This window comes from Penicillium riverlandense (assembly GCF_028828495.1).
Source record: "Penicillium riverlandense strain IBT 135883 chromosome Unknown utg000003l_segment0_segment0, whole genome shotgun sequence".
NCBI classification, from domain to species: Eukaryota; Fungi; Ascomycota; class Eurotiomycetes; order Eurotiales; family Aspergillaceae; genus Penicillium; species Penicillium riverlandense.
In genome coordinates, this window is record NW_026643196.1 from 136,523 (window position 1) to 163,518 (window position 26,996).

General features: G+C 51.0%; 15 protein-coding genes across 15 annotated transcripts; 4 read left to right on the plus strand and 11 right to left on the minus strand.

Moving 5' to 3' along the window:
* Positions 1-213: 213 nt before the first annotated feature.
* Positions 214-720, minus strand: N7474_003660 (Hsp20/alpha crystallin family protein; the record flags this gene model as incomplete). Its single annotated transcript, XM_057195075.1, has 1 exon — positions 214-720. The coding sequence occupies one exon, from the start codon at positions 718-720 to the stop codon at positions 214-216; it is 507 nt and encodes a 168-aa protein (XP_057052471.1).
* Positions 721-1,492: 772 nt separating this feature from the next.
* Positions 1,493-1,818, minus strand: tfb5 (TFIIH complex subunit TFB5; the record flags this gene model as incomplete). Its single annotated transcript, XM_057195076.1, has 3 exons — positions 1,493-1,540; positions 1,590-1,741; positions 1,800-1,818. The coding sequence occupies 3 exons, from the start codon at positions 1,816-1,818 to the stop codon at positions 1,493-1,495; spliced, it is 219 nt and encodes a 72-aa protein (XP_057052472.1).
* A 341-nt stretch (positions 1,819-2,159) lies between these two features.
* On the minus strand, positions 2,160-4,013 carry N7474_003662 (putative MFS multidrug transporter; the record flags this gene model as incomplete). The annotated part of the gene is made up of 6 exons (XM_057195077.1): positions 2,160-2,691; positions 2,745-3,106; positions 3,153-3,311; positions 3,362-3,685; positions 3,739-3,833; positions 3,890-4,013. The coding sequence occupies 6 exons, from the start codon at positions 4,011-4,013 to the stop codon at positions 2,160-2,162; spliced, it is 1,596 nt and encodes a 531-aa protein (XP_057052473.1).
* Positions 4,014-4,507: 494 nt separating this feature from the next.
* Positions 4,508-6,562, minus strand: N7474_003663 (alpha-N-acetylglucosaminidase; the record flags this gene model as incomplete). The annotated part of the gene is made up of 1 exon (XM_057195078.1): positions 4,508-6,562. The coding sequence occupies one exon, from the start codon at positions 6,560-6,562 to the stop codon at positions 4,508-4,510; it is 2,055 nt and encodes a 684-aa protein (XP_057052474.1).
* Positions 6,563-6,593: 31 nt separating this feature from the next.
* On the minus strand, positions 6,594-6,869 carry N7474_003664 (uncharacterized protein; the record flags this gene model as incomplete). Its single annotated transcript, XM_057195079.1, has 1 exon — positions 6,594-6,869. The coding sequence occupies one exon, from the start codon at positions 6,867-6,869 to the stop codon at positions 6,594-6,596; it is 276 nt and encodes a 91-aa protein (XP_057052475.1).
* A 307-nt stretch (positions 6,870-7,176) lies between these two features.
* Positions 7,177-8,425, minus strand: N7474_003665 (uncharacterized protein; the record flags this gene model as incomplete). The annotated part of the gene is made up of 2 exons (XM_057195080.1): positions 7,177-7,814; positions 8,083-8,425. 2 exons carry the CDS (start codon positions 8,423-8,425, stop codon positions 7,177-7,179), a joined length of 981 nt encoding a protein of 326 aa, XP_057052476.1.
* A 200-nt stretch (positions 8,426-8,625) lies between these two features.
* On the minus strand, positions 8,626-10,442 carry N7474_003666 (uncharacterized protein; the record flags this gene model as incomplete). Its single annotated transcript, XM_057195081.1, has 7 exons — positions 8,626-8,983; positions 9,042-9,485; positions 9,534-9,706; positions 9,760-9,784; positions 9,835-9,948; positions 10,001-10,177; positions 10,234-10,442. 7 exons carry the CDS (start codon positions 10,440-10,442, stop codon positions 8,626-8,628), a joined length of 1,500 nt encoding a protein of 499 aa, XP_057052477.1.
* A 958-nt stretch (positions 10,443-11,400) lies between these two features.
* Positions 11,401-11,750, plus strand: N7474_003667 (uncharacterized protein; the record flags this gene model as incomplete). Its single annotated transcript, XM_057195082.1, has 3 exons — positions 11,401-11,497; positions 11,551-11,665; positions 11,720-11,750. 3 exons carry the CDS (start codon positions 11,401-11,403, stop codon positions 11,748-11,750), a joined length of 243 nt encoding a protein of 80 aa, XP_057052478.1.
* A 630-nt stretch (positions 11,751-12,380) lies between these two features.
* On the minus strand, positions 12,381-14,965 carry N7474_003668 (uncharacterized protein; the record flags this gene model as incomplete). Its single annotated transcript, XM_057195083.1, has 9 exons — positions 12,381-12,512; positions 12,566-12,851; positions 12,907-13,203; positions 13,259-13,627; positions 13,677-13,880; positions 13,943-14,207; positions 14,269-14,308; positions 14,362-14,472; positions 14,528-14,965. 9 exons carry the CDS (start codon positions 14,963-14,965, stop codon positions 12,381-12,383), a joined length of 2,142 nt encoding a protein of 713 aa, XP_057052479.1.
* A 714-nt stretch (positions 14,966-15,679) lies between these two features.
* Positions 15,680-17,386, plus strand: N7474_003669 (vitamin H transporter; the record flags this gene model as incomplete). The annotated part of the gene is made up of 6 exons (XM_057195084.1): positions 15,680-15,867; positions 15,926-16,042; positions 16,099-16,423; positions 16,492-16,725; positions 16,785-17,195; positions 17,246-17,386. The coding sequence occupies 6 exons, from the start codon at positions 15,680-15,682 to the stop codon at positions 17,384-17,386; spliced, it is 1,416 nt and encodes a 471-aa protein (XP_057052480.1).
* A 581-nt stretch (positions 17,387-17,967) lies between these two features.
* Positions 17,968-20,140, minus strand: N7474_003670 (uncharacterized protein; the record flags this gene model as incomplete). The annotated part of the gene is made up of 2 exons (XM_057195085.1): positions 17,968-19,571; positions 19,831-20,140. 2 exons carry the CDS (start codon positions 20,138-20,140, stop codon positions 17,968-17,970), a joined length of 1,914 nt encoding a protein of 637 aa, XP_057052481.1.
* Positions 20,141-20,153: 13 nt separating this feature from the next.
* Positions 20,154-21,109, plus strand: N7474_003671 (class II fructose-bisphosphate aldolase; the record flags this gene model as incomplete). Its single annotated transcript, XM_057195086.1, has 3 exons — positions 20,154-20,236; positions 20,287-20,666; positions 20,718-21,109. 3 exons carry the CDS (start codon positions 20,154-20,156, stop codon positions 21,107-21,109), a joined length of 855 nt encoding a protein of 284 aa, XP_057052482.1.
* Positions 21,110-21,292: 183 nt separating this feature from the next.
* abnA (putative extracellular endo-1,5-alpha-L-arabinase) lies at positions 21,293-22,441 on the minus strand (the record flags this gene model as incomplete). Its single annotated transcript, XM_057195087.1, has 4 exons — positions 21,293-21,428; positions 21,481-21,566; positions 21,614-22,090; positions 22,175-22,441. 4 exons carry the CDS (start codon positions 22,439-22,441, stop codon positions 21,293-21,295), a joined length of 966 nt encoding a protein of 321 aa, XP_057052483.1.
* Positions 22,442-22,944: 503 nt separating this feature from the next.
* N7474_003673 (transcription factor domain-containing protein) lies at positions 22,945-25,401 on the minus strand (the record flags this gene model as incomplete). The annotated part of the gene is made up of 3 exons (XM_057195088.1): positions 22,945-24,279; positions 24,327-25,056; positions 25,115-25,401. The coding sequence occupies 3 exons, from the start codon at positions 25,399-25,401 to the stop codon at positions 22,945-22,947; spliced, it is 2,352 nt and encodes a 783-aa protein (XP_057052484.1).
* Positions 25,402-25,748: 347 nt separating this feature from the next.
* N7474_003674 (uncharacterized protein) lies at positions 25,749-26,730 on the plus strand (the record flags this gene model as incomplete). The annotated part of the gene is made up of 3 exons (XM_057195089.1): positions 25,749-25,851; positions 25,908-26,477; positions 26,627-26,730. 3 exons carry the CDS (start codon positions 25,749-25,751, stop codon positions 26,728-26,730), a joined length of 777 nt encoding a protein of 258 aa, XP_057052485.1.
* Positions 26,731-26,996: the final 266 nt, after the last annotated feature.

The window sequence follows — 26,996 nt, forward strand, 5'->3', positions numbered from 1 at the left end:
GAAGTGCTTATCGGATAAGATAGAGCTACGATTTCCTGGATGTTCTGGTACAGATGTATAGACTGAGACGCAATGCAGTGATAGATAGATTAATTATACAATTTATTAGCTAGAGTACATCGAGAACAACAACTGAGAAACAACAGCTGCTATCATCCAAAGCAATAATACAATCTCATAGCTCGTATACAGGCGTCAATTTCTTCGAGTAAATTACTCAACCGTGATCTTCTTAGCAGTCGGCGCGGCAGCCTTCGGGACCACAATGGACAGGATACCGTTCTTCAGGTTCGCCTTGACAGCATCCTGGTCAACCCTGGTAGGGAAGGAGAAAGTGCGCTGGAACTCGCCGAAGGAGCGCTCCTCAGCCCAGAAGCGGTAGTCGGGCTTGCTGGACTTGTCATCACCCTCTTTGGTCACCGCGGTCTCAGTCGAGGGAGTGGAAGAATGGTATTCGCGCTCGGTGCGGCCCTTCACAACCAGAGTCTGCGGGTCGGTGAACTCAATGTCGATGTCCTTCTGGACGATGCCCGGCAGCTCGCCGTCGAGGTGGTAGGCGTCAGAGCTTTCGCGGACGTCAAAGCGAGCAGAGAAGGAGCGCATCGCCGTGGACTGGCCGCCGCGGTTGCTGGTGGAGCGGTGGACATCGTAGTCGTCCAGCAGACGGAAGAGAGGCGCGAAGCCGTTGGAGGCGGGGTAGCTGGTGTGCCACAGAGACATGGTGGGTGGGTTTGGTAGTTTGTAGGTGGTGATGGTTGGAGTAATTGTGTTCTTCAGAAGAAGAAAGACAAAGCTGATAGGAGCTTCAAGTGTTGTATAACTTGTAGAGAGGCGATTGATCTTGAGGAACTGATGAGCAGCTGGGAGAGTCGCTGACGGGCTTTATATAACCCAGAGGCCAGATTCCAGAATCTCCCATGGTACACCCAAAAGCTGCGACTAACTGGGAAGAAACTCGCCACTCGGTGCAACTGGAAGGAACTGGCCAGAGGCGGATGTTGCGAGAAGGAGCTCGCAGGTAAGTAGAAGCTTCTCCAGATTTCTACGGATCACGTGATATTCTATGGGGAAGACCGTTGGATGCCAACATGGACAAGGGCCTGGTTGGACGAATTTCATGTTCATGGCATCATTATTATTGACACGGCTGTGTACCCAGCTAAGACGATACTCTTGGGCCCGAGGTGGGTAGCATGTTCCGTCATCGATCTATCACCGATCCCTTCACCAACCAAGCCGCGATCATGAGCCACTCCCGCTCGGCGTCAACGACATCCCGTATCGTGCCGAGTGTTGCTGGGGTTGTCCATTCGCTCTGACCGTCATAAATGTAACGTATCTTGCCAGTGATTAGGGCCGTGCGGGTGAATCACGCGAACGGAGATTCAAATGGTGGATTGCGCTAGGATGGTAACGTGCTCAGGTTGTCCGTGCCGTTGGGATTGTTACAAGGCTTCGTTTCAGTACCAAGACACTCTTCTGAGTTCCCAGCCTACTCCGACTCCGACTCTTCCAACTGCATGATCTTCTCGTCGAGGTCCTGTCCTGATTGTCAGCGCTGGGTATGACCCTACTAAGAGACGCCGTACCTGATCCAAGCGGGCCTTCAGGTTCTGCAGTTGGCTCTCCTTGATGACCAAATGATTTTCATCGTCTAGGTCTTCCACAATGTAGTCGTGGCGCTCCTCGTCGTATTTCAGGATCATCGCCTTGATCGAGGGATCGCACTCGATGAGCAAACCTGGTGTGAGAAGTGGAGAGTTAGTGGCTAACAGCAAATTTGGAAGAAGAAGACATACCTCGGACTGCGCGCGGCATTGTGAGAATGGGTTGGATGGGTGAGGATGAGGATGAAAGAGGGTGAGAGTAACGGTGCGGCGGATGGAGATGCCAAGAAGTCTATCAGGCAGCAAGGCACCAAATCGAGGTGTCGGTACCATCGGTCTCTAAACCAATGTTCCAATCTCTAGGTAGTACGCAAGGAAGGAGACGGAGAGTAAATAAAACATTGACATATCAAATCGATGCGTCTTTCCTTTGTCTTTTGATTGATACTGAAAATCATGTAGATCGGTGGACAGACAGAGTAAGATCATCTAACTCCATGTATGATGTATTCCTTTTATATGCCGAGGATACAATATTCCGATATTATTCCTTCAGTCTTCTTCATTGTCATCTTTATCTTCCTTCTCTGCTCGTGTCCACCCAGTACCCGCCTGGACGGCCGCTGCAGCCAGTGCCAGCCCGCCACCGGCTAGAAATAGCGTCCGCACAGCGTGTTCGTAGCTCTCAGCCGCGATGACCCTCTCGGAGCCACTTAATTTGATTACCGTTGCTGGACTACCCAACAGCTCACGAACCAGGTCGGGATGTGGGGCCAATCCATGGTTAGCAAAGCCGCTCTCCAAGGAAGCTTTCAAGACTCGGGCAAAGAAACCTCCTCCCACAGCCGATCCAAAGCTGCCCGCAAACCCGCGAGACATCGTCATGAGAGACGTGACAATATAATGCATTGGCACGTTGGTGAGATGAAGCACATGCGACAGGGTATAGTTCACCAGTGCCCCCGCAAAAAGCCCATCGAAGAACGTGGTTGCAAAGTACAGAGCCACGGGGGAATCTGGGGTTGAGAGCAAGGACAGGGCCAGTGTAGCCAGTGAAAAGAGAAGGAAAAGAACAATACATGAGCTATAGCGACAGTATTAGCCTCGGGGCAGTGGCGGTGTAGCTCCACGACTCACATATAGTAGCTGCCGGCTTTGCGAATGTGCAACCAGCCCACCAGCAAGCCTCCAAGTCCAAAGCCCGCATTGGTCGGAACCAGGATTAGGCCAGCCGACGCCGGGGACCATCCACGTACCGCCATCGCATAAACTGGGGTGAAGAACAGGACAGCCCATCGGGCCATCATCATTCCCAGACCGGCGAGACAGGTCAGCAACACACTGCGAGTCTTCAGAAGTCCGACTGGAATAACAGGCTCGGTGGTCCAATGAGCCTCAATGTACACAAATATGGTAAAGGAGATAGCAGACCCCAAGATGGGCCAGAGACTGATCTCGGGTGATGCGAGGCTGGTCAGCAACAGGACGACCGAGATGGTCTGAGGGGTCAGCGACTTGAGCGATTGAAAGGTGGACGAATCTTACCAATGTCAGGGCACCCGCATAATCTACTCGGGCCAGACTATACCACAACGACTGCACTTCGGATGGACTGTCACGGGGTTGTGCTGGTTGGGGAATCGCAAAGAATAGCAACGGACCCAAAAGTAATGCAACCGGAGCCTGTGCCCAGAACATAAAGCGCTAGGTTACCGTGTCAGCAATTGAAGGTGTAAATGGATCCAAAGACTCACCCATCCCAAACTCGGGGTCAAAATCCCCGCTAGGACAGCACCCGATGCCACTCCAGTGGTAAACCCTGTATTGATCAACCCGATACACAACCCTCTACGTTTTTTGGTCGCCAGGTCCAAGACCAAGATGATCGATGTACTCATCAAGCCCCCGCTACCACAACCAGCGACTGCCCGCCCCACTAGGAACACCGCCAAAGATGATGCTGCGGCGCTGATGAATAGGCCGATCGCTAGTAGGACAGCAGAGAAGAGCACGTAGAAACGTGCAGTGAATATCTGGGCGAGCCGCCCTGCTAGTGGAGTGATACTGGACAGGGCGATCTTTGCAAAAGGCGATGTTAGCAATTGCTAACTTGTTAGAAGAAAGTTCATACCAGATACGCGGATGTGAACCACGACGCCTCCGCGAAGGCGTCCAGGTCAGCTGCAATGTCAGATTGGGCCGTGGTCATCATTGACATGTTAGTTGCTATAAAGGTTTAAATCAGCGATGGTCCTTCAGGGAGATTCTCGATGATAGCATACCCTGGATAAAGATAAGAAGGCCCATCAGAACCGTGATGCACAACCCTCTCGGGAAGCTAACGGTCCGCTGAGCGTGAGCCATGAGCGGTGTCTGCTCCGACGGCGACATTTGGTCTTCTTCCATATTGAAATTGAGGAAAGGGATGATTAGTCCAACTGACTTCAAACAAGCATTTACGGACAGTTAATTATTATTGCGCCATCATCACGCTTGAAGGGAAACAATCCTTGCTGGGCCGGAGATTGCGGAAGGCGCATTTCTAATCAATTCTCATAGGGCGCGATTTACCGATAAGGAGCAGTCGCTCCACTGGCGGCTGTTGCCACTGTTGCAGGGGTATCGTTTAGATCAAAGCTACGTGTTTCCACTGTTTTTTCTCGAATGGGTAAATTCAATTGTTTGCTCAAACTAGCCCCTACTCGAGGTGGTAGTTATACAATTTGTGCTGGACCGACCGAAAATACATTCTTATTTCTGTTGAACTCGAGTCTGAACTGGCCTTCTCAATGCAATGATTATTGTACAATTTACCGTCGCATTTACTCGATCTAAAGGTGAATTACAACATGTGGCTAGTATGGCTCTTAGATCAGAATATATACATCCTCGACATATTATCAATTTGCTGCGAAGACTGCAGGCCAGTGATGGCGTACAGTCGCCAAAACCTTCTTGAGATCCACTGCATCGCCCGTGGGCTCAGGGTCATCCCATTTCTCCATTTGCCAATTAAGTTCCAGGTCCATCAGCAGCGCGTTTAGCATCTGGTCATTGTAGGATTTGGAGGGGGTTGTTTGGAGATATTCGATGAACGTACGCCAACGTGGGATATAGTACGAAGAGACGAGGCCGCCCCATGCCTTGGAGGCGTAGTCAGTAATCTCGCCACGGGGTCCCCACAGCGTGATTTGGTTACGCGCATTGTATTCAAGGAACGAAGCTGTTTTGTTGTTGCCCTGCGCCCAGGAGCGGGCAGCGTCAATCCATGTAGAGAAGCGATAATTCCGGTCTGTTTGGAGAACGGCGTCGTAGTCCGTGAGAAATCGGACGATCGCCTGTCCCTCTTGTGACAAGGCGGCCTTGGATGAATTCGAGGTTGGGCCTTCGTAAGTAGATAGCAGCTGATTGTACATCGTGACGAAATGATTCGCCATGACTTGCCGGGTCACATCGATCATATCATACTTGTACGATGGATTTGTCCATAGTCCGGGTTCTGCGGCGGCAGCGCGGTACATCAGCTCCCCCGCTTGAACGAGCTCGGAGGGCTTGTAGTTGATAGTCGTGCCAGAGGCCACGCCGATCAAACCTTCAATTGAAGGACGGAGCTCAATGATGGATTTTGTCACGGCAAGGGCGGATGTGAGGTTGGTGTTGTCGTAGACTGTCGTTCGCAGAATTTCCCAGGCCTCGTACAGCTCCTGCGGAACGGATTTCTCACCAGCATACCGACTTGTCACCCAATTGTGAAAATACTGTTTTGTGTCAAGAGGGGTCTGAGACCATGCCTGATCCAGCAGAATGTCGTACACGATCTCATTGCCTTCTTGACCCTCTGGACTTAGGCCATACCCGACCATTGTGGGAGACTCAATCCGCGCCTGAGTAGCGTTCTGTGTGATATTGCGGATCTGGCCGTACAAGCCCTGGCTGCCACCGAAGTCATGCAGCTGGCACCAGATCCACGGCTTGCCATAGTACGAGTCTGTCCTCTGCCATTGAGGGCTTGACTCAGAGAACAGGTCCAAAATCAGCATGTCCTTGTTGTCTTCCACACCGGAGAGATAGGCTTTTATTCGCGAATCAGTCCAGAAATCGGCGTTGTTAACGAACAGCCAGCCCTGCATCATCCAAATGGCCTCTGGATCGGCTGCCTTCAGGCTTTTCAATGTGTTGCTGGTGACATTGCGCAGGTAGTCCTCATTTCCTGAGTAAGGATTGTTTTCATTGTACTGGTCCAGCGTGTAGACGTGGCTGATATCGCCGTACGCGGCCTTTTGTTTGGTGATGAAGCTGCGCTGAAGCTTTGCAAAATGAGGATCAGATGGCTCAAGGAACGAGTCGTTGGTATATTGGGCAGGGAAGTCGTTCCATTGAGATCCGCGAACAACACTCGCATCCGGCAAAACGCGCGTGATGTTCATGGGCACGAATCCTGTAAACGCTGGCAATACCGGGGTCATGCCCAGCTGCACCATGCGGTGTACAATCTTCTTCTGCAGGTCGAATTGCTGGTCGATCCACGTCTGAGGCAAATTACCATGCCACGAGCCCTGGATGTTCCCAAACCGATTCCACGCTTGGAAGGCTGGACCGCTTAGGTAGGTTGCAATCTCTGCGTCGGTGAGGCCAATCTCACGAAACACCTCAACGAGGATTTTCTCCTGGCCAACCCAGGCAAGCGGAAGATTGATCCCGCGGAGAGCCATCCAATCCAGCTGTGTCTCCCATTCTTCCCAATTCCAGAACGCAGCGGTGTAGGAGAAGGTGACTATAATAGAATTGGTCAGCTCGAATGGAAAACAGAATGGTGTGGGCCATACCGGTGTTAAAGTGGTAACGATATTGAACAGTGCTAGAGCCGTGTAAGGGACTGGACAGAGGAGGAAGCTTGGACGGCGCGACGTCCAGACGACTGCCAATATACCAGTAGATATCGACGTGCGCCACATCCGTCAGATATCGATGAAGACTGTCGTGAGATTAGTGCTGCTCGAGCGCTGGATTTGGGGATTCTGACCCCGACGACAACGCGCTGAGCGAGTTGCCCTGCACCTGAATTTTCCCATCAGCAGCACTGCTCACGACATAGCTGTCGTGGCCGTCACCTGTAGTGGTATTGACATCCACCAGCGTGAAATGAAAGCTGTCAACATGGTTGGGCATCCGCCGCTTGACGAGATCTTCGATACCCTCGGTCGACTGTGCGACCGCCGTTAAGGCCGCGCAGAGCCAGAGCAAGGGCTGAGACCACCGCATGACTGCTATTTAAGAGTGTAGGGAACCTTTAAGAGGCAGAACCGACTACCCAGATTATATTATGTTTTGGGTAGGAGGCCGCATACCCCACACTTGCAGCTGTCTACAAATGTTGCCGTCGCATTTTCTAGACTACTGTTTGTCTGTCCCGGACCCCTGAGGCACCCCATCTCCGCGGTAGTGTAACTGTCCTCTCCAACGTGTGCCGATCCGTGGGGGCCAGTCGGAACGTACCGCCCCCAGCCTTGTATGAAATGCCCCAACGCGGAAGAATTAGTTATCAAGAAAACAGGAATGCCACTATTATTCACCGAGAGACAAAGTCTTTCTGCCCCTTCAGTGCCTTGGCCAATACATCCGGATACCATCGTTGCCCGACGTCTTGATGGCTTGTCACTCGGGCGACAAATGTGCCTTCACCAATGCTCCCACGGAACATCTCATTGAATGTCGCTTCAGCATCGGACTTGACTTTATCATCCTTGACCAGGTCACGAATATGTTCAGGAATAACCAGTGAGATTTTCCCAGCAGAGAGATCAAGACTGACACCCTGGAAGACGGGGAAGGAAAATCGCGAACCGAGAGATTTGCCCTCAGCATCCAAGAAATGCTCCTGACGCAGACTCACTCGGTGAGTAGTCGCGCTGCAAATACCTCCGGTCAGAGCCTCGAGAGCTCGGCCGATGTTGACGACCAACGTGTTTGGAAGTGGAGGAGCCGGAATCCAGGTTCCGGCCTTATTTTGAACTTCAAGCCCATGATGCGGAGTAGCTTGCAACAGGAAAGTGAGAAAGCCCGAGTCTTTGTGAGGGCCGACACCCTGAAATCCGGAGTCATCGTTTTCTGAGGCCGGCGGAGGAGGATACTTTATCAGTTTGAGTTTATGCTGTTGCGGATTGTCGAAGACGTCGTCTAATGCATTTGAGGGTAGATCCAATGCTTCTGCAATAAGGGATGTGAACTGCTCTGCTAGAGCGCTAACTTCGGACAAATAGGTTTCGGTCGCGTGACGGAAACCAGGAATTACTGTTTCATCGGGCCACTAGGTACCGTTTAGAATGGCATACTAGAACATGCGACTGGAAACATACCTGATTCGGACCAACAACATTCCTATACAACGGCTCATCTGGGCCGGGTGCAGGAAGCTCTGTAGCAAACTAATCAGAGAATTAGTGGAAGCTTGACAGAAAATACTGGAAGCAAAAACTTGCATCAAACTGTTCACGATAATCCTGCTTCAGGGCGGTAATCTCGGCCCCGAGTTTAGAGTATCCAAGAAAGTGTGGACTATTGACCATTTCAATCTCAAGCTTCCTCTCCAACGGCAGTTGGAATAGCTCTAAGCCTTTGGCCGTAAATAAACTTTGAAGATCAGGCGAAATGGGCGCATTCCGGAGATAGAAGAATCCCACATTAATTAGTGCATCGCGGAGATTTTCAAGGAAGGCTGATTTGGTTGATGGAGACGAGACCTGTGCAAAATCTAGAATCGGGATCGATGTAAAATCCTCTTTCTGCAAAGGCACCTTCAAATCGTAGGTGGCTGCCATGATTGTTGCCAGAGGTTCAACAACACAGAGAGAATGTCAAGGTTGGGGCGAGGTGGGGTGATTGTCGCCATCGGGTATTTCAGTGAAGGCTGACGCTATCTCCGCGCCTATTGACGCCAAATGCAAAGTTTATATTCATTTATATCTCATAGTAACATATATATCTATAAACCAACACGGAACACGTTGCCGTTAAGTCTCTACAGAATATACCTGAACCCGACAGCTCGAGACTCCAAATCATTAATGCCAACAGCAGCCAAATCTCCCTGAGCAGTCTCCGCTTCTTCAAGACGCTTGTTCATCCGGACATGAACCAACCGAATGACTAATGCCAATACTGCTACCAGAAATGCTATGGCAGCAGTTGCACTACCTCCCGGAATATAGCGAGGACCCGAAGAGTCCGGCCACATGTAGCTGCCGTAAATGGAAGCCGTGTTGCCAATCATATTCGCCAACGCAATTGCAGCAGATCTTTTAACGAATGGACGAGGGAAGGAGTTGGCGATCCAGGCGAGAATGATTTGGTAGGCGGAAACGGCACCCATAGGCATCCTGGAGCAGTATGTCAGTCAGATACGTCCTGGCCAGAGACACGGCCATCAAAACCTACAAGAACATGCCAAAAAACTTGGCGCCCGTGTTTGCCGATGCGGTTACAATTACACACCCCACAACGCTGACCAGCATTAGGGCGATGATATGTAGACTGCGGTCGTTTGTCTTGCCCGATGTCCACGTCACCAACAAGGAGACCAAAAATGTCGCAATCCAGACGGGGGCCGTGATCAAAAGCGTAACAATATTGTTATATTTTAGCTCTTGCACGATAGTCGGGAAGAAATACTGGAAGTTTTGCGACAGAAGCGAAATGTGTTGCAGCAATATGAAAAGGTAGATGCGTTTATCGGCGAAAACAAGCGCGAGCGCCTCCTTAATAGTGGTAGAGGCAACATCATCGGCCTCTCCAGCATCATGAATCAACCGCCATTGGGCATAGGCTTGTTCCTGTTCGTCCAGCCAGGAAGTTGTAGCAGGGTAATTGGGAAGAAAGAGCCTATCAAGTCAGTGAAAGGCACTCAAGCTATCAAAAGGTGTTACTCACGCAGCAAGAAGTGAGACCCCCACCGTGATGGACCCTTCTATTATGAAAAGCCATCGCCAACCCGCGATATTGTGCGCTCCGTCGAGATTGGCTAGTACTCCTGCCCCAATCAAGCCTCCGAAGGCATTGGCTAGGGAGCTTCCAGCGTAGAACCACGCAATTCGGTGACTCAACTATGCCGACGTGTTAGCTGTGGTGATTCTGAAGTGTTTATTTGGTTCCGTACCTCTTGCCGGGTGTACCAACTCGACCTGTTTAGGATCGGTTAGCGACGATATACCATCGAACATGAGCTACGGACATCAACATGACAGCTCCAGGAAAGAATGGAGCTTCAACAAATCCGAGGAAGAAACGCGTGACAACCAGTCCCGAGAATGACTGCGTAGCGGCTTGGCAAGCAGAGATGACACCCCTGCGAAATGATTAGCATTGTATAGTTAAGGGACTTCAAATCTGACCCCTACCAAATGGCCATGGCAATACCTAGAAACAACGAGGGCCGGACGCGAGTCAAGAATAGATTAGATGGCAACTGCATGAGCAGATATCCGACGAACAGAATACTTGTAGCCAAATTGTAGTCAGTGCCTTTCATCCCAAGATCCTCCTCTAGTGATCCTAGGCGTGCTTGCGATAGATTACTAGAAGCAAACAAGGGTTAGCTTGTCGATGGTGCATCCCTCTCGATCTCACTTACTTGCGGTCTAGAAAGTTGAGGAGATACATGACAACCAGGAACGGCAGGAGATGCAGGTCGACCTTTCGAAGAAGTCTGCGCGTCATGTTTTGATGCCACTCCGTACTTTTGGAAACATATGCCTGGTAGAGGGCATCCTGTCCCGGGTCAAGACCCTTGTGGGTGGTCTCGTGGAACTCGACCTGTTCCGCCGCAGGTTTCGCCATCATGTCCAGTTGATCACAGTCGTGAGAGTGCCGCACTTACAATTGCAAGCCATTCATCTAGGGCCGGGGTTTTGTTTCTTATACGCTGCTAGGATCGAGGGTGGAGACGGACGGGGCCGACACAAAAGCCCCCCTTCTCGGCCATCGGTGTAATTCCGAATGTGCCAAGGGCCCCGTGGGGAGCAGAACATAGCAAACAAGCAATAATAATAGTGGCTACGAGCCTAGAGAGACCGCTAGAGCTGATCACGCGCCCTTGACCCCAAAAGAATTTGGGGTACGGTGTGAACTCGGGTTATCTCACCCCGAGAAAATTTAAGATATAGTCTAGCAATTGGTCCTTCATAGTGTTTGGCTTTTTGTCTCTCAAAGGTGAATGTACTGCAGTAAGAACTGCCCAAAGTCTGACACAATCTTGAGGTCAAGCACGACAAATATCAAAACACCCAACATCGAGATCTGCGGGGTGCCTGGGTGCCTTGTCTGGGTGCCTGAGACCCCATTCCTGCCTGAGGCATGATAACTTACCCGCCACATCACATGACCACGGTCTCGTTTGGGATTGCATGACGTCACCAGATGATCTCGCGAAGCGCGATGAGCAAACCGAGTTGTCATTCTCGAGATCTGGATCGGCAAAATGGGATCAGATTTGCAAATCGTCATACTCTGCATCTACTAGCGGTAAGAGCACCGCAGCCTATAGGATCGTACAGGATCGACAAGGATGAAGACGATAAAGTGCATCGGACACACCGTGTGGGGCGTCTGAGCGCAGCAATGACGATAACATTGTCGCCCTGGACGAATCATCATGCCCCTGGTGCGATTGTTTGCACTAGGAGATCTCCGCTCGCGAGGCGTATAAAGAGGCGGTGCTGGCCTACGACCCTTTTCATATCTTCAATTCATCAACATCAATCAGATTTCCTTTACTCGGTCTATAATTCCCAGTTTCAATATGGATAAGATCTCTGGTCTCGCGTCGAAGCTTGGTGGCGGCAGCAAGGCCTCCGGCTCGAGCTCAAGCTCGGGTAATGAAGACTATGTCGACAAGGGTATGCTGTCGTTGTTGGATTAAGCAGTTTTTTTTGGAAGCTAACAAGACTAGCCCTTGGCCAGGCTGAGAGCAAGTTCAGCGGCGGCAAGGCCGACCCCGCGAAGATGCGTGACACCAACGAGAAAATCACCGACACTGCCCGTGAGCAGTTTGAGAAGGCTACCGGGTAGGTTTCTTTCAATGCTCAGTAAAGACAGATTAATGCTAATGCACCCCGTAGAAAGAATGTTCCGGACAAGGTCTCGAACTAGGCCTACCACGAATTTCGGGTTATGATTGTGGAGAACTGCGGCCGATACTTAGGATACCCGCCGCTGCACGATTTGATAGTGGAATTCAATTCCAGTATGATTATGATATATATTTGCTCTTTTAAGGACTCCTTGTCGGTAGACTCTGTAAAGAGGATAGAATTCTGGTTGCTCAACGTACAAATATTCGTCCCACGGTACGACGCCAGGGGTACGTATTACCTCTGTGAGCTCTTATTTCGGGAAGATCATGTGCAAATTCGCCGGGTCTCAAGGTCCTTTCTTATCTTTGCACCACTAAGTCCAGCTTCAATGGTGGATTACCCAAATGGAAACTGAGCCTCGTCTCTGAAGCGCGCAAAGTATGTTGCAAACCCATCTTGCTTCAACCATAAGGATTGTGAGGGCACTGATAGCCAAGAAGTTTCGATGCACAATCTTCTCATGAAGTCCTTGATAGACGGTCGGAAGCATATTCAACACCTTTGGCATCTGTTGAATGCATGGAATGTACTGACTGCTTGTCAAGAGAGATCAAGCGATGTTCACCAGGATCATAAATAAGCCAGAAAGCTTCAGGGAGAATCACTGTTCTATGCCCGATGCTGATCACTGTCATGACCATTATCTTCATCTTTCAATGTCAGGTTCTGCAGGCATGGAGCATAGAAGAGATTCCCACGCCATGCCCCTTGCGCGGTTCGCGACAGCACCAATGCCCACAGCAAGAGAACGGCCGTGCTCAATATCTAGCAAAGCAATCTGATCAGCAAAGCCGCGCGTACATAGAACAAGCACGAAACTTAACCGCTCACCGTTCCAAGGACTTTAAAGAACATCAGATCCATCTCAATACCGAGTTCCATGGTATTGGCGGCATACACACCGAGAGGGAAAGTAAATCCCCACCAACCCATATTGAACGGGAACGGGGAGCTGTGAAGCACAGTTGCTAAGGCAAATACTAGCCAGATCAAACCAAAACTCCACATGAGAAGTGAAATGAAAGCACCCAGCACATAGGCGAGTCTGCCAGCCAGGGGATCGAGAATGTTTGAGTTTGCCAGAAGCTCTCGGGCGACCTTCCCCATGAAAATGATACTATAGCTAATCAGCAGGAAATAGAGACAAAGACGGCATGCAGCAGAATTCTTACCCAAAGCCACCGAACCCCAAAGGCCCTAGGGGTAAGAAACAGCTCACGATCATTTCCCGTGGTGGAAGCTTATGTACCGCCAGCCGCTGATAGTAGATCACTAACACCACGAGGGCCAAGGGCGTGCCCATACCCCAGAGAATATAGGAAACAAGAAGCGTGCCGAGAGCATGTGACTCGTTAGGCAGAATGCCGGCAACCCTTGCGCCCACTCCGGCGGCTACAATTGTTGCCGCAATTGGTAGTAGTTGGATGGCTGTGATCCGATCCAATGAGGTGATATGGCGTTGGGAGATTCTAGCAAACCCAAAATCAGCACAAATAAATCCAAGGCTAGATTCCAAAGACCGACAGAATGAAGGATAGAGAGAGGGTAACCGCTGCCGCCGCAACGACATCAATTATCCACAGCACCCAAGCAACGGTTATAGCCCACGGGCCCCATAGCGGCACGCAGATAAAGATCCACATCTCGATCAAAGTCGCAAAGCCCATGGGTGCCGTCGCCATATACAATGAATTTGTGGGGTCCTGGATCATGACTCGCCAGATCTCCGGATACAGGGAGTATCGCAGGACCGAGGTAAGAAATGCCAGACCAAAGAGCACCACATTCAGCAAGAAGAAGACTATGGAGAGATAGTGGAGTACTGGAGTATGAAATGGCACCGATTGCATCAACACGGCGACAATGCCCGTGCCCATCGTCGTGGAAAACCATCTGTCGCGTTTCTTAGCTCTGGGCCGACTGCAACTCGGGGGTAACGTACGAGGGACTGAAATGCCGGACCACACGCCTCCAGCCAGCATTGTGCTTAGAGATCCTGCCCGATGTGGTGGCAGGTACTTCGTTTGATTTTGGCATGTTTGTTTTGAAGAAAAGCAGGAGGGAAGAGGAGACAGGCCGGGAAAGTATACGGGAGTTGGTGCCTGAGGCGGCGGTATCGGCCGAGTCCGACAAACCGGCGGAGTGCCTTGAACAACCAATGAGCTCTGAATTCTAGCAGACCATATCCAACGAATATCTACCCTCTACCATGCGCCTACAATACCTGCAATAGGAATGTCAATGCCCGTCGTGTACGAACTGCCATCACTGAGCAGGTACACATATGCGCCGCCCAGTTCGCGCGGGTCGGCCAAGCGAGGCATGCCGCCATAGTATTGCATCTTCAGATCCCAGTCCGGCGACTTCTCGACATAGTAGGTCATGGCTGTGCGAACAAACCCGGGAGATATGCTGTTGACCCGGATCCCGTGCTTGCTCCATTCCATCGCGAGAGTGTGGCACATGTTCCGCACTGGACAAAAAGTTCAGTACGTGACAGTACATCCAAAAAGAATACGGATTGAATAACTCACCAGCAGCCTTAGTAGCTCCGTACGGGGCAGAAGGAGCAGCCTGTTTGAACTTGGTCAACATGAAAAATTTCAAAAAGCAGCATTCGGTCTTACCCGGTTTGGTCGATAGGAAGTCATGCTGGAGGTCATCACGATTGAGCCCTTGATACCCAGCTCGATGAACTTGCGTGCGACAATTTGGGCACAGAAATATGCGCCGAAGACCTACAGTATCGGGTTTAGCAAGACATTGCCAAGCCTGCAGACTGAAGCCACTAACATTCAGATTAAACAACTTCTCCAGTTCTGGACGGTCGAAGTTAAGAGCCGGCTGATGCTTGGTCATGCCAGCGTTGGCAACCAGACCATCGATTCGACCAGTTTCTTGCACAACCTGGTCAATGGCTTTTTGTACGCTCTCCTCCGAGGTCACGTCTGTCTGAATATACCGGAAGTTGGGGTACCGCTTCTGCAACCCCTCAGAATCCTCACCGGGCTCCATCATGTCCAACGAGTACACCACCTTGGCCGAGTTAGCCAGACATACTTCTGCAATACCCAGGCCGATCCCACGGTTGGCACCGGTGATAGCCACCACTTTCTCGACGAGAGTGATCTGCCATGAGAAGTTACTGGCAGGCATGGTGCTGAGGTAGGGCGTCGGGGTCTCGTTCTTAACTGCGTCGGGTACAGCATTTGCGGTTGCAACTGGAGGCATATTGGTGGTTCCGAAGTACACAGCAGAGACGATTCTCTCTCCAGGATTTGGTTTCTATGAAGAGCAGAAAGTTAATGGGTATATATAGGGACTCCCCACTTGCAGCGACACCAATACCCCTCCCTAACTTCGATTCTTATAACTAGATTACATCGTAGGGGTGGGTATACACTTCGGCACGAGGACGGCGGGACCCCTCCCCCGCCTGTGTTGGTAGAAATGTCAGCTCTTTTTCATGTACTAGGTCTTTGAACTACATATGCCAGCTGCCGTCAACTGGTACTTTAACCTCTCGCTATCTTCTATTCTGGAATCAGGCCGAGACCTCTCAGCTTTATTGATGCTGCAGTCCCTGGCTTTTTCCAGCAATTTAAATTTTAACATCATGCCTCTGCATCATTGTTCGGGTCGTGGCAGTGGAGCCATCTCGGCTCGGCGAGTAACTATTTTGCCCCATGGATGAATACCTCGTCACGAGGCACTGAACCACACGACAGAGTTTGCGGGGAAACTTACTAGGGGTGGATATTGTCAACGTACCTGAGTCTCCGACCGGGGAAGTCGCGTGGGATTATGGCTGTCAAGATCCTGTCGTCATTGGGAAAGGGCATACTGCGGTGCTCCGTGCGGCACATAAATATCTTGGACAAGGACTCATGGGGAGTTGGCAAGACGCAAGCTTCGGGCTGATCTTGACTCTTGCTCTAAATTACAATGGATTCTGTTGACATTGAGGATCAGACGAAGGCCGATATCTCGTCCAAGGAGATTGAACATGCTACTATGCATGAGACGCCCTCATTCTCGTCGGCGGAGGAGAAGGCCCTCGTGCGAAAAATTGATATGACACTGCTGCCGACAATCTGGATCATGTACCTGCTATCGTATATGGACCGCACAAAGTGAGCTGAGTTCTAATTGCCCCTTTGAGGGCTCATTGCTAATGGAATTGGTTTGCAGTATTGGCAATGCAAAGATATCCGGCATGGACAAAGACTTGAATCTGACCTCGGGTCAATACTCCATGGCCCTGGTGGTATTTTTTGTGGGATATGTAGTATTTGAGGTGCCCAGCAAGTATGATAACCCGACTCTCATCGTCATGGGACAGATACACTAACATGTCAGTGCAGCCTGGTCCTAAGTCGCTCCAAACCATCCTTGTTCTTGCCAGGAATCATGATCCTCTGGGGCATGCTCACATGCTGCATGGCCGCTATTCATAGCTTTGCGCATCTCGTTATCCTTCGAACCATTATCGGATGCATAGAAGCAGGCTTCGCACCTGGTGTGCTGCTTGTCTTGTCGTCGTGGTATAAACGCACGGAACAGTCCAAGCGTTTTGGCGTGTATATTTCAGCAGCCATCCTGTCGGGGGCCTTTGGAGGTCTCCTTGCCGCAGGTATTGTGGATGGCCTGGAGGGTGCACACGGAATTCGTGGCTGGCGTTGGCTCTTTGTATGTTTTCAAAAAAAAAAAAAAAAAAAAAAGAAATTGGAGGTTGTTTCTAACAGCAAGCTTTCTAGATCGTTGAAGGGGCAGCAACAATTGGATTTGCGATCATTTCCTTATTTATTCTCCCTGACTTTCCAGCGACCTCAAAGCGCCTTTCGGAGCGTGAAAGATACGTTGCTGTGACCCGACTGGCTATAGGAAATGTTACCGCCATTACCGAAGACAGCGAAAAGCTTTCCAGCTGGCAGGCTGTCGTCATGTCAGTCAAGGACTTCCGGACCTGGATGTTTGTCGTGGGATACATGGTGAAGCTTCTTTCTGTGCTACAAGAAATAATAGTCTCTAACCATGTGAATACGGACAGGTCATCGTCGGCTCCAGTACCCTCACATATTTCTACCCAACCCTAGTCGCTGGACTCTTCAATAAATCCTCCACGGAGAAGGTCAACCTCCTGACCGTCCCCATCTACGGCTTTGCCTTTGTCTGCACAGCGATCACGGCCTATTTCAGTGACAAGATCCCATCCTTTCGAGGAGTGGTAATTGCGGCCTGGCTCGCGTTCTCCCTAGCATGCTCAATCGTAGTATGTGCTGTCTATGACTACACAGCCAGATATGTGTTGCTAGTACTCATGGCAGCCGGATTGTGGGCTACTAACGGTGGAACACTGGCTTACGCATCATCTGCCTTTGCTGGAATGCACCCCCAGGCCCGAGGCGTTAGCCTGGCTTTGGTCAATGCGCTTGGAAATTTGGCCCAGATCTATGGCTCGGTATGTTTCAGTCTATTAATGCCCTGTCATGCCTACTAATCTACAATTAGTACTTATTCCCGGACGTAGATAGCCCCAAGTATATCATGGGCTTCTCTGTCATATCTGCGATGCTGGCATTGGGAGTTGCTGTGTTCGTTGCTCTGCACATTTGGTATCACAGAGAGCGCGATTTTTCTCAAGAGGAATAGCGCCTTTCTTTTATTTGAGAGATGGCAACGATAATTATTACGGTCTTATTGGATCTGCGGTCTTTTGGTTAGGATATGGTACAATTGTGCTGCCCACTCGTCATTAAATAATCCTTCAGGGTCTAAACCCCCAAATACTTCTTTAGAATGGAGAGAATATCCTCTACACAAATGCAGATGGCCAGCACACTCACCTATGTGGCATTGAGACTGCAATAGCCAGTTCGTAGAGAGACGCGAGAGACATGCGAGAAACATGAAAAAGAGACCAATCTCGTGAACCTCGGTCAGAGAGGAACATAGCGTCCACAAGTTTGTTGACTCATAAAAGCATGGGTTGTCGATAAGCAAGGACAAAAAGTCGTTCGGCGACCATGTTTATCACAGTCAAGAGTACTGATTAAGGTTGCAAACATGAGAAAATGAAAGACATCATTATTGACTGTTTTCATCCAGCAAACTCCGAGAGATCATCTTTCTGATATTCCAGTTCCAGTTCTTTGCGCAGTGAGGTCAAGGGCCAGCGCACTCGATTTTGGCACGAGTCGAGAAGATCCAGAACCACCAGCCGTTCTTGGGGATCATACACGCACATTCCAGCTGAAAGCCAAGTTAGCTGCATTTGTTCCCCAATCCAAATCACTCAGCTTACCTCCAAAAAGACAGTGCATAGAGACCAGACTCGCCGCATTTTCTGCTTTGTCAACTGTCCGCGCAATGCCACAAATGGTGTTCATGGATAGGGCAAGAAGCTTTTGAGCTGCACGATAATCCTGATAACCGCCCGAGGACGGTCGGTGAAGAATTACGAGGACTCGAGCAAGACTGTGTATCTGCAGCCCAGCAGCATAGGATGGCGGATGAACCCAGATAGGCGGGAACGGCTCGGTGTGGGAGATGATAGGTAGGGGACTAAAGTCTTGAGGTAGAGCGTCATGCCATTCCTGTAGCATATAGAGCAGCTCGCTGCCCCGTTCCAGACGCTGTGCCATGTTTGACGTTTCTATCTCCTCTTTGGATGCATAGTTCACGCATTGTGCCAGCAAATACGTGGCGCGTGTGGCCAACTCTGCCGCCGTCAGGGCTGATGCAGGCTTTTTGGGTTGCCAGAAACTGAACACTCGACGTCGCTCGCGCATGGCAACCCAAACATCTTGTCGCAGCCATGCCCACCACACGGCCTGCCGGAGACCACCAGATTCGCCGTCATTGTCCTGAAATCGTTGAATCCAGAACACGCCCTTGAGATGCCGCTCCCAATCTTGATTGGAACCATCGATCATCTCGTATGTACTAATGAGCAGAGCCGTTGCTATTAGTTCTGGGCTGTGGGTATAAGAGCTGTACTGCATCGCTTTGTTCAGATAGTGCAGTGTCTCATAATAGTACTCCACTGCCACGTTGCGGTCAATGGCCTCGTGATCGGATCCATTGACGGTGTCGGTTTCAGTACCTCCAATAGGGGGGTCAAGCATACCGGATCCTAGAGAGAGATGCCGTGCAGATAGCGCCAGAAGAGCTTTCATCAGGCCAAGATTTCGAAGTGCCAGACGTGGAACCAAGCCCGAGAAGTGCTTCTCGGGATCGTAAAAATCCAGCCATTGGCTAGAGATGCGCACAAAATGACGGAAGATGCGATGCTCACGATCGGATAGCACGATCGGATGCGATGTGCTCCATAATGTTTTTTCATCTGACGCCGTAGATTGCCCTTCAGTGTTTCGTGAAACTAACTGCGACTCGAAGGCGAAGTCCCTGGGGAAAGAGGCGGCCTGGAAGCTCTCGCGTTCTCGCCGACTCCGGGGCTGTAGATTTAATCGGTAAGGATCAGGCACTGCGACATCCCCCGGTGTGCTAGGAAACCACTGAGGTGGCGATAGCAAAAACCCATTGTCCGCGTTGGCGGCGTCAGTTGCCAATAGTTCGAACCAGCTGAGGGGCGCCACCCTCGATGCGACCGAGCTGTCGGTCCCTGGCGACGGGACGAATGGATCTGGTTTCTCGGCGGAGGCGAGGGTTGTGGGTATCCGGATGTTCGTCTCGCCTGCGGGCACAGATTGAGGGGCCACCGACACGGAATCCCTCCGGGTGCTCTCCTCGCGTAGTGGCTGCTCTTGATCGCAAGCGTCAACCAGTACCTGCAGTGGCGCATGTACGGAAGACCGTCTCGTATCGTTGGATACCTCTGGCGGGGAATCACTACCGGGCCCACACTGGGACTCGCGTGGTGTATAGACACAAGGGCGACTGCCTTTACTACAGGGCCCGCATTGTGGCCGAGCCTGCGAGGGTGAGTTAGGGCTAGGCTCGCGACGAAAGGGAGAAACTTTTCAAACATGCCTCGTCACATTTGACGTGGCGGCGTTTGCAAATGAGACTATATTCGTGGTCAGTGGCATCTTTGCTCGTGTTCGTGATTAACTAGTTGCGGGGGAAAATGCGACTAACCAGCCGGTCGTTGTCCGAAGTCCGCGACCCCGAGATTTGCGTTTTGGTCGAATCGGGCCTTGTGTCTTTGTCATGTCTTGCCAATGGGCTTCGGGACGGTGCACATGGAGTTTCAGCTTCGCAGCCTGCAGCCGAGATCTGGAAAAGGGGAGAAGAAGGATGGGGCACGGCCAATCGATATCGACGCCGCTTGATCGATTGACCCACTTGCTCGCTCCATGTCGGGGCCGTGCGCTTGAACTCGGCACGAGTGTAAAGGTGGGCTGCGAGACGGTATAAAGTGTTGGGAGCTTTGAAGAATGTCATCAATTCCGACACAATGAGCTGGCGCGAGAACAACCGGACATTGCAAATTCTCTCGGCGGCGGAAAAAGGGGGCTATGGAGTCCTAGCAGCTATCGTGTAAGTCAACCGCATCGCTATGCCAGCAGATGAAGACTGAAATGGGACAGATATAATGTAGAACATATCACAGCATTCGTACAGGCAGCAGAGCAGCGCCGGTCGCCTTTGATTATTCAACTGTTCCCTTCATCGCTCAAACAAACGCCCTCGCTGGTTTTTGCCGCCGCCGCAGCGGCGCGAAACGCCTCAGTTCCAATCGCTGTCCATCTAGATCATGCACAAGGATATGAGCACGTCAGAGAAGTGGCAGACAAGCTCCCATTTGACTCGATCATGGTGGACATGAGCCACTATGAAAAAGAGGAGAATCTGGAAAAGACTCATATCCTGCGCGAGTACTGCCACGAGCGCGGGATCTCGGTAGAAGCAGAGACGGGGCGGATAGAAGGTGGTGAAGATGGCATAATGGGCACGGGGGATCTGGCTGGTAAGAAATAACGGGTTCGTTTCAGAATTTATTGTCCTGACAGCGTTTTAGCGATCCTGACCAACCCAGAAGACGCTGAAGAGTTCATTGCTGCGGGAGTGGATTTCCTGGCTCCGAGCGTTGGTAACATTCATGGCGACTACGGGCCGAAGGGACCAAATCTCGACATGGAAAGACTAAACCGAATTTTCAAAGTCCTGAACGGCCGGGTGCGATTGGTACTGCATGGCACCAATGACTTTTCTCCCGAACTGACACAGTCCTGCATCCAGGCCGGGGTGACCAAGGTCAACGTGAACAAGGTTGTACTGGACCCGTGGCATGCCCACCTGAGGGCGAATGTTGATCGGCCTCTGACGGAGCTCATGGAGGAGGGGATTCAACTCCTGGCCAAGGAGATGGGGCGGTGGATGGATATCGTTGGTAGTAGCGGGAAAGCATGAGTTGGGTGGAGAAAACTGAGGGCTGCGAACAAATAAAGTGTGGGGGTCATTTATGTCACATAATAAACCTATAGATATCTTGGTTTACTTGCATAAAAAGAATGGTGTTTGGGTTAGAGAGTATAGTATTGACTAATGAAGCAAATGGCAAATTAAAAAGTAAAAAGCCCCCGTAGCGAATACTTACACGACAGGCCATCCAGTGGAAAAATCAATCTGATTCCACCCAAATTGCTTCTGGTCGTCAGCATATCCGATATTCGTGTTGATATAGTGATAGTAAAGAACAGGGCCCAGACTGGGATCCGTGTAGACACCTCTGCATTACACGGTTAGGTTAATATTCTTCTCAAGTGAGCAATGGCCCTTACTGCCCACCAGGACCATAGACATTTCCATGACTTTCCAGCACAATAGTACCTCCTCCATCTGTGCAAGCAATACCATCTTCGTCGACCTGGGTAGCAATCAGTATCTGTAATAAATATCCACAGACCAACTTACAAAACCACCGCTGACATAGGTTGACCTGCAAACCTTTATCTTATATTCCTGTCCAGCAGCAGGCATAGAAGTGTCATAACCACAGCAAATTCCTGCTGAGTAAAAAAGATAGTAGTAATCTCCATAATGATACATATAAGAGCCCTCAACAGCATGGTCCCCGGACGGATCGTAGGCAATGTTGTATGACGAGGACGAACTTTTTGTGGCAGCTGAGTTCATTGGCACTTGGTAGATATCATCCCAGAAAGAGCCAAAGTTCAGGTAATAGGTGCCGCCAACATCAACCAAATTGGGATCAATGGAATTGTATATCTTTGAAGATGTCGACGCGACGCCTGTGGATCCGTGGTCCGTCCAGGAGTTTGCCTCCATGGTTTCCGATGTTGCCAACCCGATGGCCGAGTCCTGTGAGCCGAATGTGGAAACGGCGTAGTAAACGTAGTATAGGCCGTCGACGATATGAGCATCTGGTGCCTATGCCATGTCCAAGTTTATTAGTCTGGTTGCTCATAATAGCATCCAAAATATAACGCATCAGAACTAGAAGAGAGTAAATACCCAGAGATCGGTATTTCCAGCCAAATCAATTGACGATCCGCCAGGCAGCATAGACCCGATCACCGTCCACGGACCCTCAATCGAAGACGAACTGGCATACGAGATTTCATTTCCAGTAGAAAAGCGGAAGTAGACATTATCGGAAGATCGCTGGATCAAAGATGGGTCGCTGACGACACACTCTCCCGAACAAGATCCCGGGTTAGCGTATGCATCTACTAATGCAGCGAAAAGCAGCACAAGATTTGGTACGCAGCGAAGCTCCATGATTTTGATAATGCAAAAGTGGTTGATTTCATGTCAACGTTCATTGAAGACTATTTATTTGCAGAAATGTGAGCTACACAGGTCCAGCTAATTCGTGGAATATGCAGCGCTGGGTCCAACACGGCCACGGAGCGACGTCCTTGTCACAGGGCCCTATGAATCTATCAACCTCGGGATACGGGGAGTAAATAGCTGGACAGGAAGTGTGATGGTTGCAGAGCCAGGCGGATGAGTGCAGGGTCCGGCGTCCGATTGGTGGGATTTGCGTGGTGATACATGAGCCAAGACGGAATACCCCGGACGCGAAACAAGTCCACATTCGGGGTATGGTCACTCAACTGCGGGGGAGTTTCGTCAGTCGGTTAAAAAAGGCATGCAATATACACAAAACGGCTGGTGAATTCTTTTTTAACCGAGTATAATATTAGAGATGTCCGGTGCAGGATAGGGTATAATCCCGGCTGGCACCGTGGTTTCAGCGATCCTGCGATGCATCCATCACATCACAGTAGGCCAGCCATAACCCGGGTCAATGCCTCATCCTCAGCATGAAACGCGTCAAGCGCGTTTGGCAGCCTTCCGCCATTGGGATGGGACACTCCCGCATCAAACAAATCCGTACCGCCGCGCGGATCGAAATATAGTCCGCCGGCGATTTCAAAGAAGCTGCTGAGATCTTCACATCCATTTGTCTCTGCGTCTCCAACCGTGCCGGGGGATATTGGCCAGAAGCCACTGGGGGGCTGCGGTTTAGGGAATCCGTTCGTCTGGTGCAGACTAGGCGTGTGCTGCGCACTGGGGGATTGTGTGGATGTCGAGACCGGGGTAGACTCCCAAGCAATTGGGGTTAAATTGGGATGCGATGTTGAATGGCAGTCGAGGTTGGGGATGTGTTTGGCACTGGATGCCTCATGGGGGCCATGGACGAAATGCCGACGACTTGACACATTATCCCCGTGTACGTTCAGCTGGATTCGCTTTAAACTGCGAATGATCTTCTGAAGACGACGAGATGTTCGGGCACGGGTTGCTGAGCGCCGCACCATATCCACAGCTGTGTAAAACTCTGGTCGGCAAATATGACTGAAGCGAGCCGGTGCATGTAGAACCGCAAGGAACAAAGCGGCGAGAGCCGATAACAAAAAGTAGTTGAACGGCTCCGGTCGTTGGAAGTAGACATGAGAGACACGGCTAAAAGAATGCAGCATTTGCACGGTGCTTTTCGCGGTCTCCACAGCAGTAGTCGCCCCGCTCATATCTTCTGCGATTCGTTCACTGCTAAGGAGGTTCTGGCGATAGACAAGAATGCGAAGTTGGTTAGCCTGCAGGGCGAGCAGCACCTGCAACATCATAGTACGATCAGTGTGCTCCGACCCCACCGGGGAGCGCCAGGCTGGGTCGAAGCGTAGATCATCTGGGATAGACCGAATCCATTGCTGAACCTGTGCATCGAGGTAGGCGCATCCGTCTGACGTGGCCTCGCGTGAGCGGCTCTGCCACCCGGTTACTAATCCCCAGATCTTGGTGCTCAGACGTGCGTAGGAGATCATGCAGGTCAAATACGGGGTAGAGTGTCCGGGCTCTGGGAGATCGGTGTCCATGTCCGAGTCTTGGATGGCAAACGGCAATCCGGTCCCAAACGACCACTTCCGGTCTAGCACGTAGATGCACCAGAACAGTCGGCTGGCCCATGTCTTCTCCAGCTCTCCCGGAAAGACGCCATCTGCCTTTTGCCAGGTATCCTGGCAGTGAAGACCGAGCTCCATGCTGCCTCGGGCAGCCATTCCAGTCAACCGCCATGCAATCACTTCGTCGTCTCTGTAAGCGTGGAAAATCGCCTAATGTGGTCAGCAGACTCTTAGGGATAAGTCGGTGAGAATCGTACAAGTAATGTCAGAATCAGGATCTCTTTCATGTCCACCTCGGCAATCTTCAAACGGCTGGCAAACCGGTCTTCAACGCTGTCTGCCAGTTGAGCAGCACGCTCGCTACGACCATGAGATTCGGCCAGCAGTGCTGTAGCCAGAAGGATCTTCAACACCTGGATATCACGGGCAGAAAACCAGTCTCGATCTGTAGTCGTTTTTGACGAGGGCAAGTCCGAGGTCTCTGGATGGTGGAAACGAAAGTAGTCGCGCACGTAGGCTCGCACGCTGCTTAAATCAACACATGGATACATCACACCAACGGTGTCTTCATAAACCCGAACAAGCCTTAGGGTTTCTTCCAATCCCAGGATGTCGAGCGGGTCACCTGTAGCCAGAGCATCTCCATTCTCAGAAGGTGCAGGGCTCTGGATGGCAGTTGACAAGCCGATCTCCTCGTCCGGGCCCTCGTCGTCGGCTGGGTCATCTTCAAGGGGGTGAGGTCGATGTGGCCGACTCAAGCCGAACTCTGCGCTGGTAGGCCCGACATATGATGGGGATTTGGGTGGATTTAAAATGCGATGCAGGCTCGAAGCCGGTGCCGCTGGTGGTCGTGAAGACACTCCAGGGCTTGTTGATTCCAGCGACAGCAGGCGGGCGGAAAGGTTCCGCACCTCGCGCTGCAATGTTTCCAGGCTGTGATCGACCGCTTCAAATTTCGTACTCACGCTAAGGGAGTCAGCAACTCCTCTGTAATTGTCTGCCGTTGGATAGAGGGAAGGTGGCCGACTATTGAGATCGTGGATACCTTTCATCCTTGACCTCGGGCTCCAATATGGATGTCCCCGGGGTGCGCTGAGTGGTCGCGTAGACACATGAAACTTGGTCACGGGCACATCGTGCACAAACGGTTCCGCCGCTACATTTCAGTTTCCGTCGCTTGCATTCCTTGCTAGGGCCACTATTAGCGAATGGTACGGCCGCGGATCGGGAAGTAAGCAGAACGTACCAGGCGACTTGGGTATACTTGGCTCTTTTCCGGGCGCGCAGGAACTGGATTGAATCACCGTCTCGCTTAGGGGAATCGGGGATCATGCTGTTTTGGTAGGGTGTGGATGAGAGATGCAGGAAGCAAGTGAGGAGAGATCGGTCGGAATTCGGAAAGGAGAAACCGAGCAGTCTCCACTTGGGATCGACCAGCAAGTATGTATACAGTTGACGATTAGTTGAGAGATACTATGATGTATGCAAAAATAAAACCGATAATAAGAAAAGTCTAGCGATGATTGATCCGGCTGGGCTGAGCCGGGCGTGATTACTAACCTTTGAATACGATGCTGTCGCCCCTCCTCGGACAAGGTTTTGACACCTGCTTTGGTTCGACAGCGTCAGGAGTTTGACCGAATCTTCCATTTGAAAAGGGACTATACCGAAAAAGCAACATGGCGGAAAGGCGAGCAGCAAAATCCTTGGTTCTGCCGGCCGTAGAGGAGGATGCGGTGGAGCGGAAGCGTGTCCTTAATGTTCTGGCACAAAGAAGATACCGTGCGTTTCCCTCTCAGCAGAGCAAACCTACTGGTAGCAATACTAAGCCCGCACAGGAAGAAGAAAGAGGGAACGTCTCCAAGCTCTTGAGTCTAAAAATAAAAGAAACGAGGTACCAAGAAGCGAAGGGAATGAAGTGCAAACCACATCAGAGTCTATCAGTGATCCTCCCGCTGCCATGGATCATCCACTACCGTATCTTGACACAGACATCATTCTACCACCCCAAGAAGAGAACTCCACCGATCCCTTCTTGCCATTCTCTGCTTCTTCTATGGCGGTCTTGGCACCAATTCCAGATCTGGCAAAGTTTAATTCCCAGCAGTCGGTCAGCCTTTCTCCCACAATCGCATGGGATCCCTTCTTGGCAACAACATGGCCCGAATGGATGTCACAGTCTCCCACGTCAGATGAATTTGGTGACAAGCTTCCATCTGTTGAATTAAGCGACCTACATAATGACTGGGGACTCTCTGCGGCGCTCCAAACCGACGAGACGTCTTTTTTCACCTTCCCAGATGATGAGCTGCTCGAGGTTCCCTCCCTCGTCCTGCTGAACGCAGCAATGAAAGTTGCACAAAGGCTAAATATTACGGACCTCCTCTGGGAATTTACAGCAGTCAGTCGTTTCTACCAAGCAGCTCGCTCTTCTCTGCCTGGCCTATCACCTCCAAACTTGGAAAGCAGCTCGTCGACATCAGAATCGTTATCAGCAAATCTCTGCCAAGACAGAAGTCAACCAATTGATGTGACTGAGCTACCAACACATCTTCAGCCGACCCGGACCCAACGCCTGATCCCCCACCACCCAATACTGGATCTTCTTCCTTGGCCAAGTACACGGGACAAGCTGATCCACGTCTTTCATCTTCCTCCTAATCTACGTCCACAGTGCGCACAGGATCCAATGGCGCTTATGCATTTAGTGTATGATATGGAGGATGACAGTGGGGAAGGGGTCAGAATTCACGGAGAGGATCCTTTTGAGCCAACTAGATGGGAAATAGGCCAAGTGTTGTTTCAGCGGTGGTGGTGGGCATTCGAGAGAAGTACCGTGGAAAGAAGCAATCGAGCTAGGCAGAGGAGAGGCCAGAGCGAACTGTTATTGAAAGGTCACCAGAACTGATACAAACAGAATTGAGGTG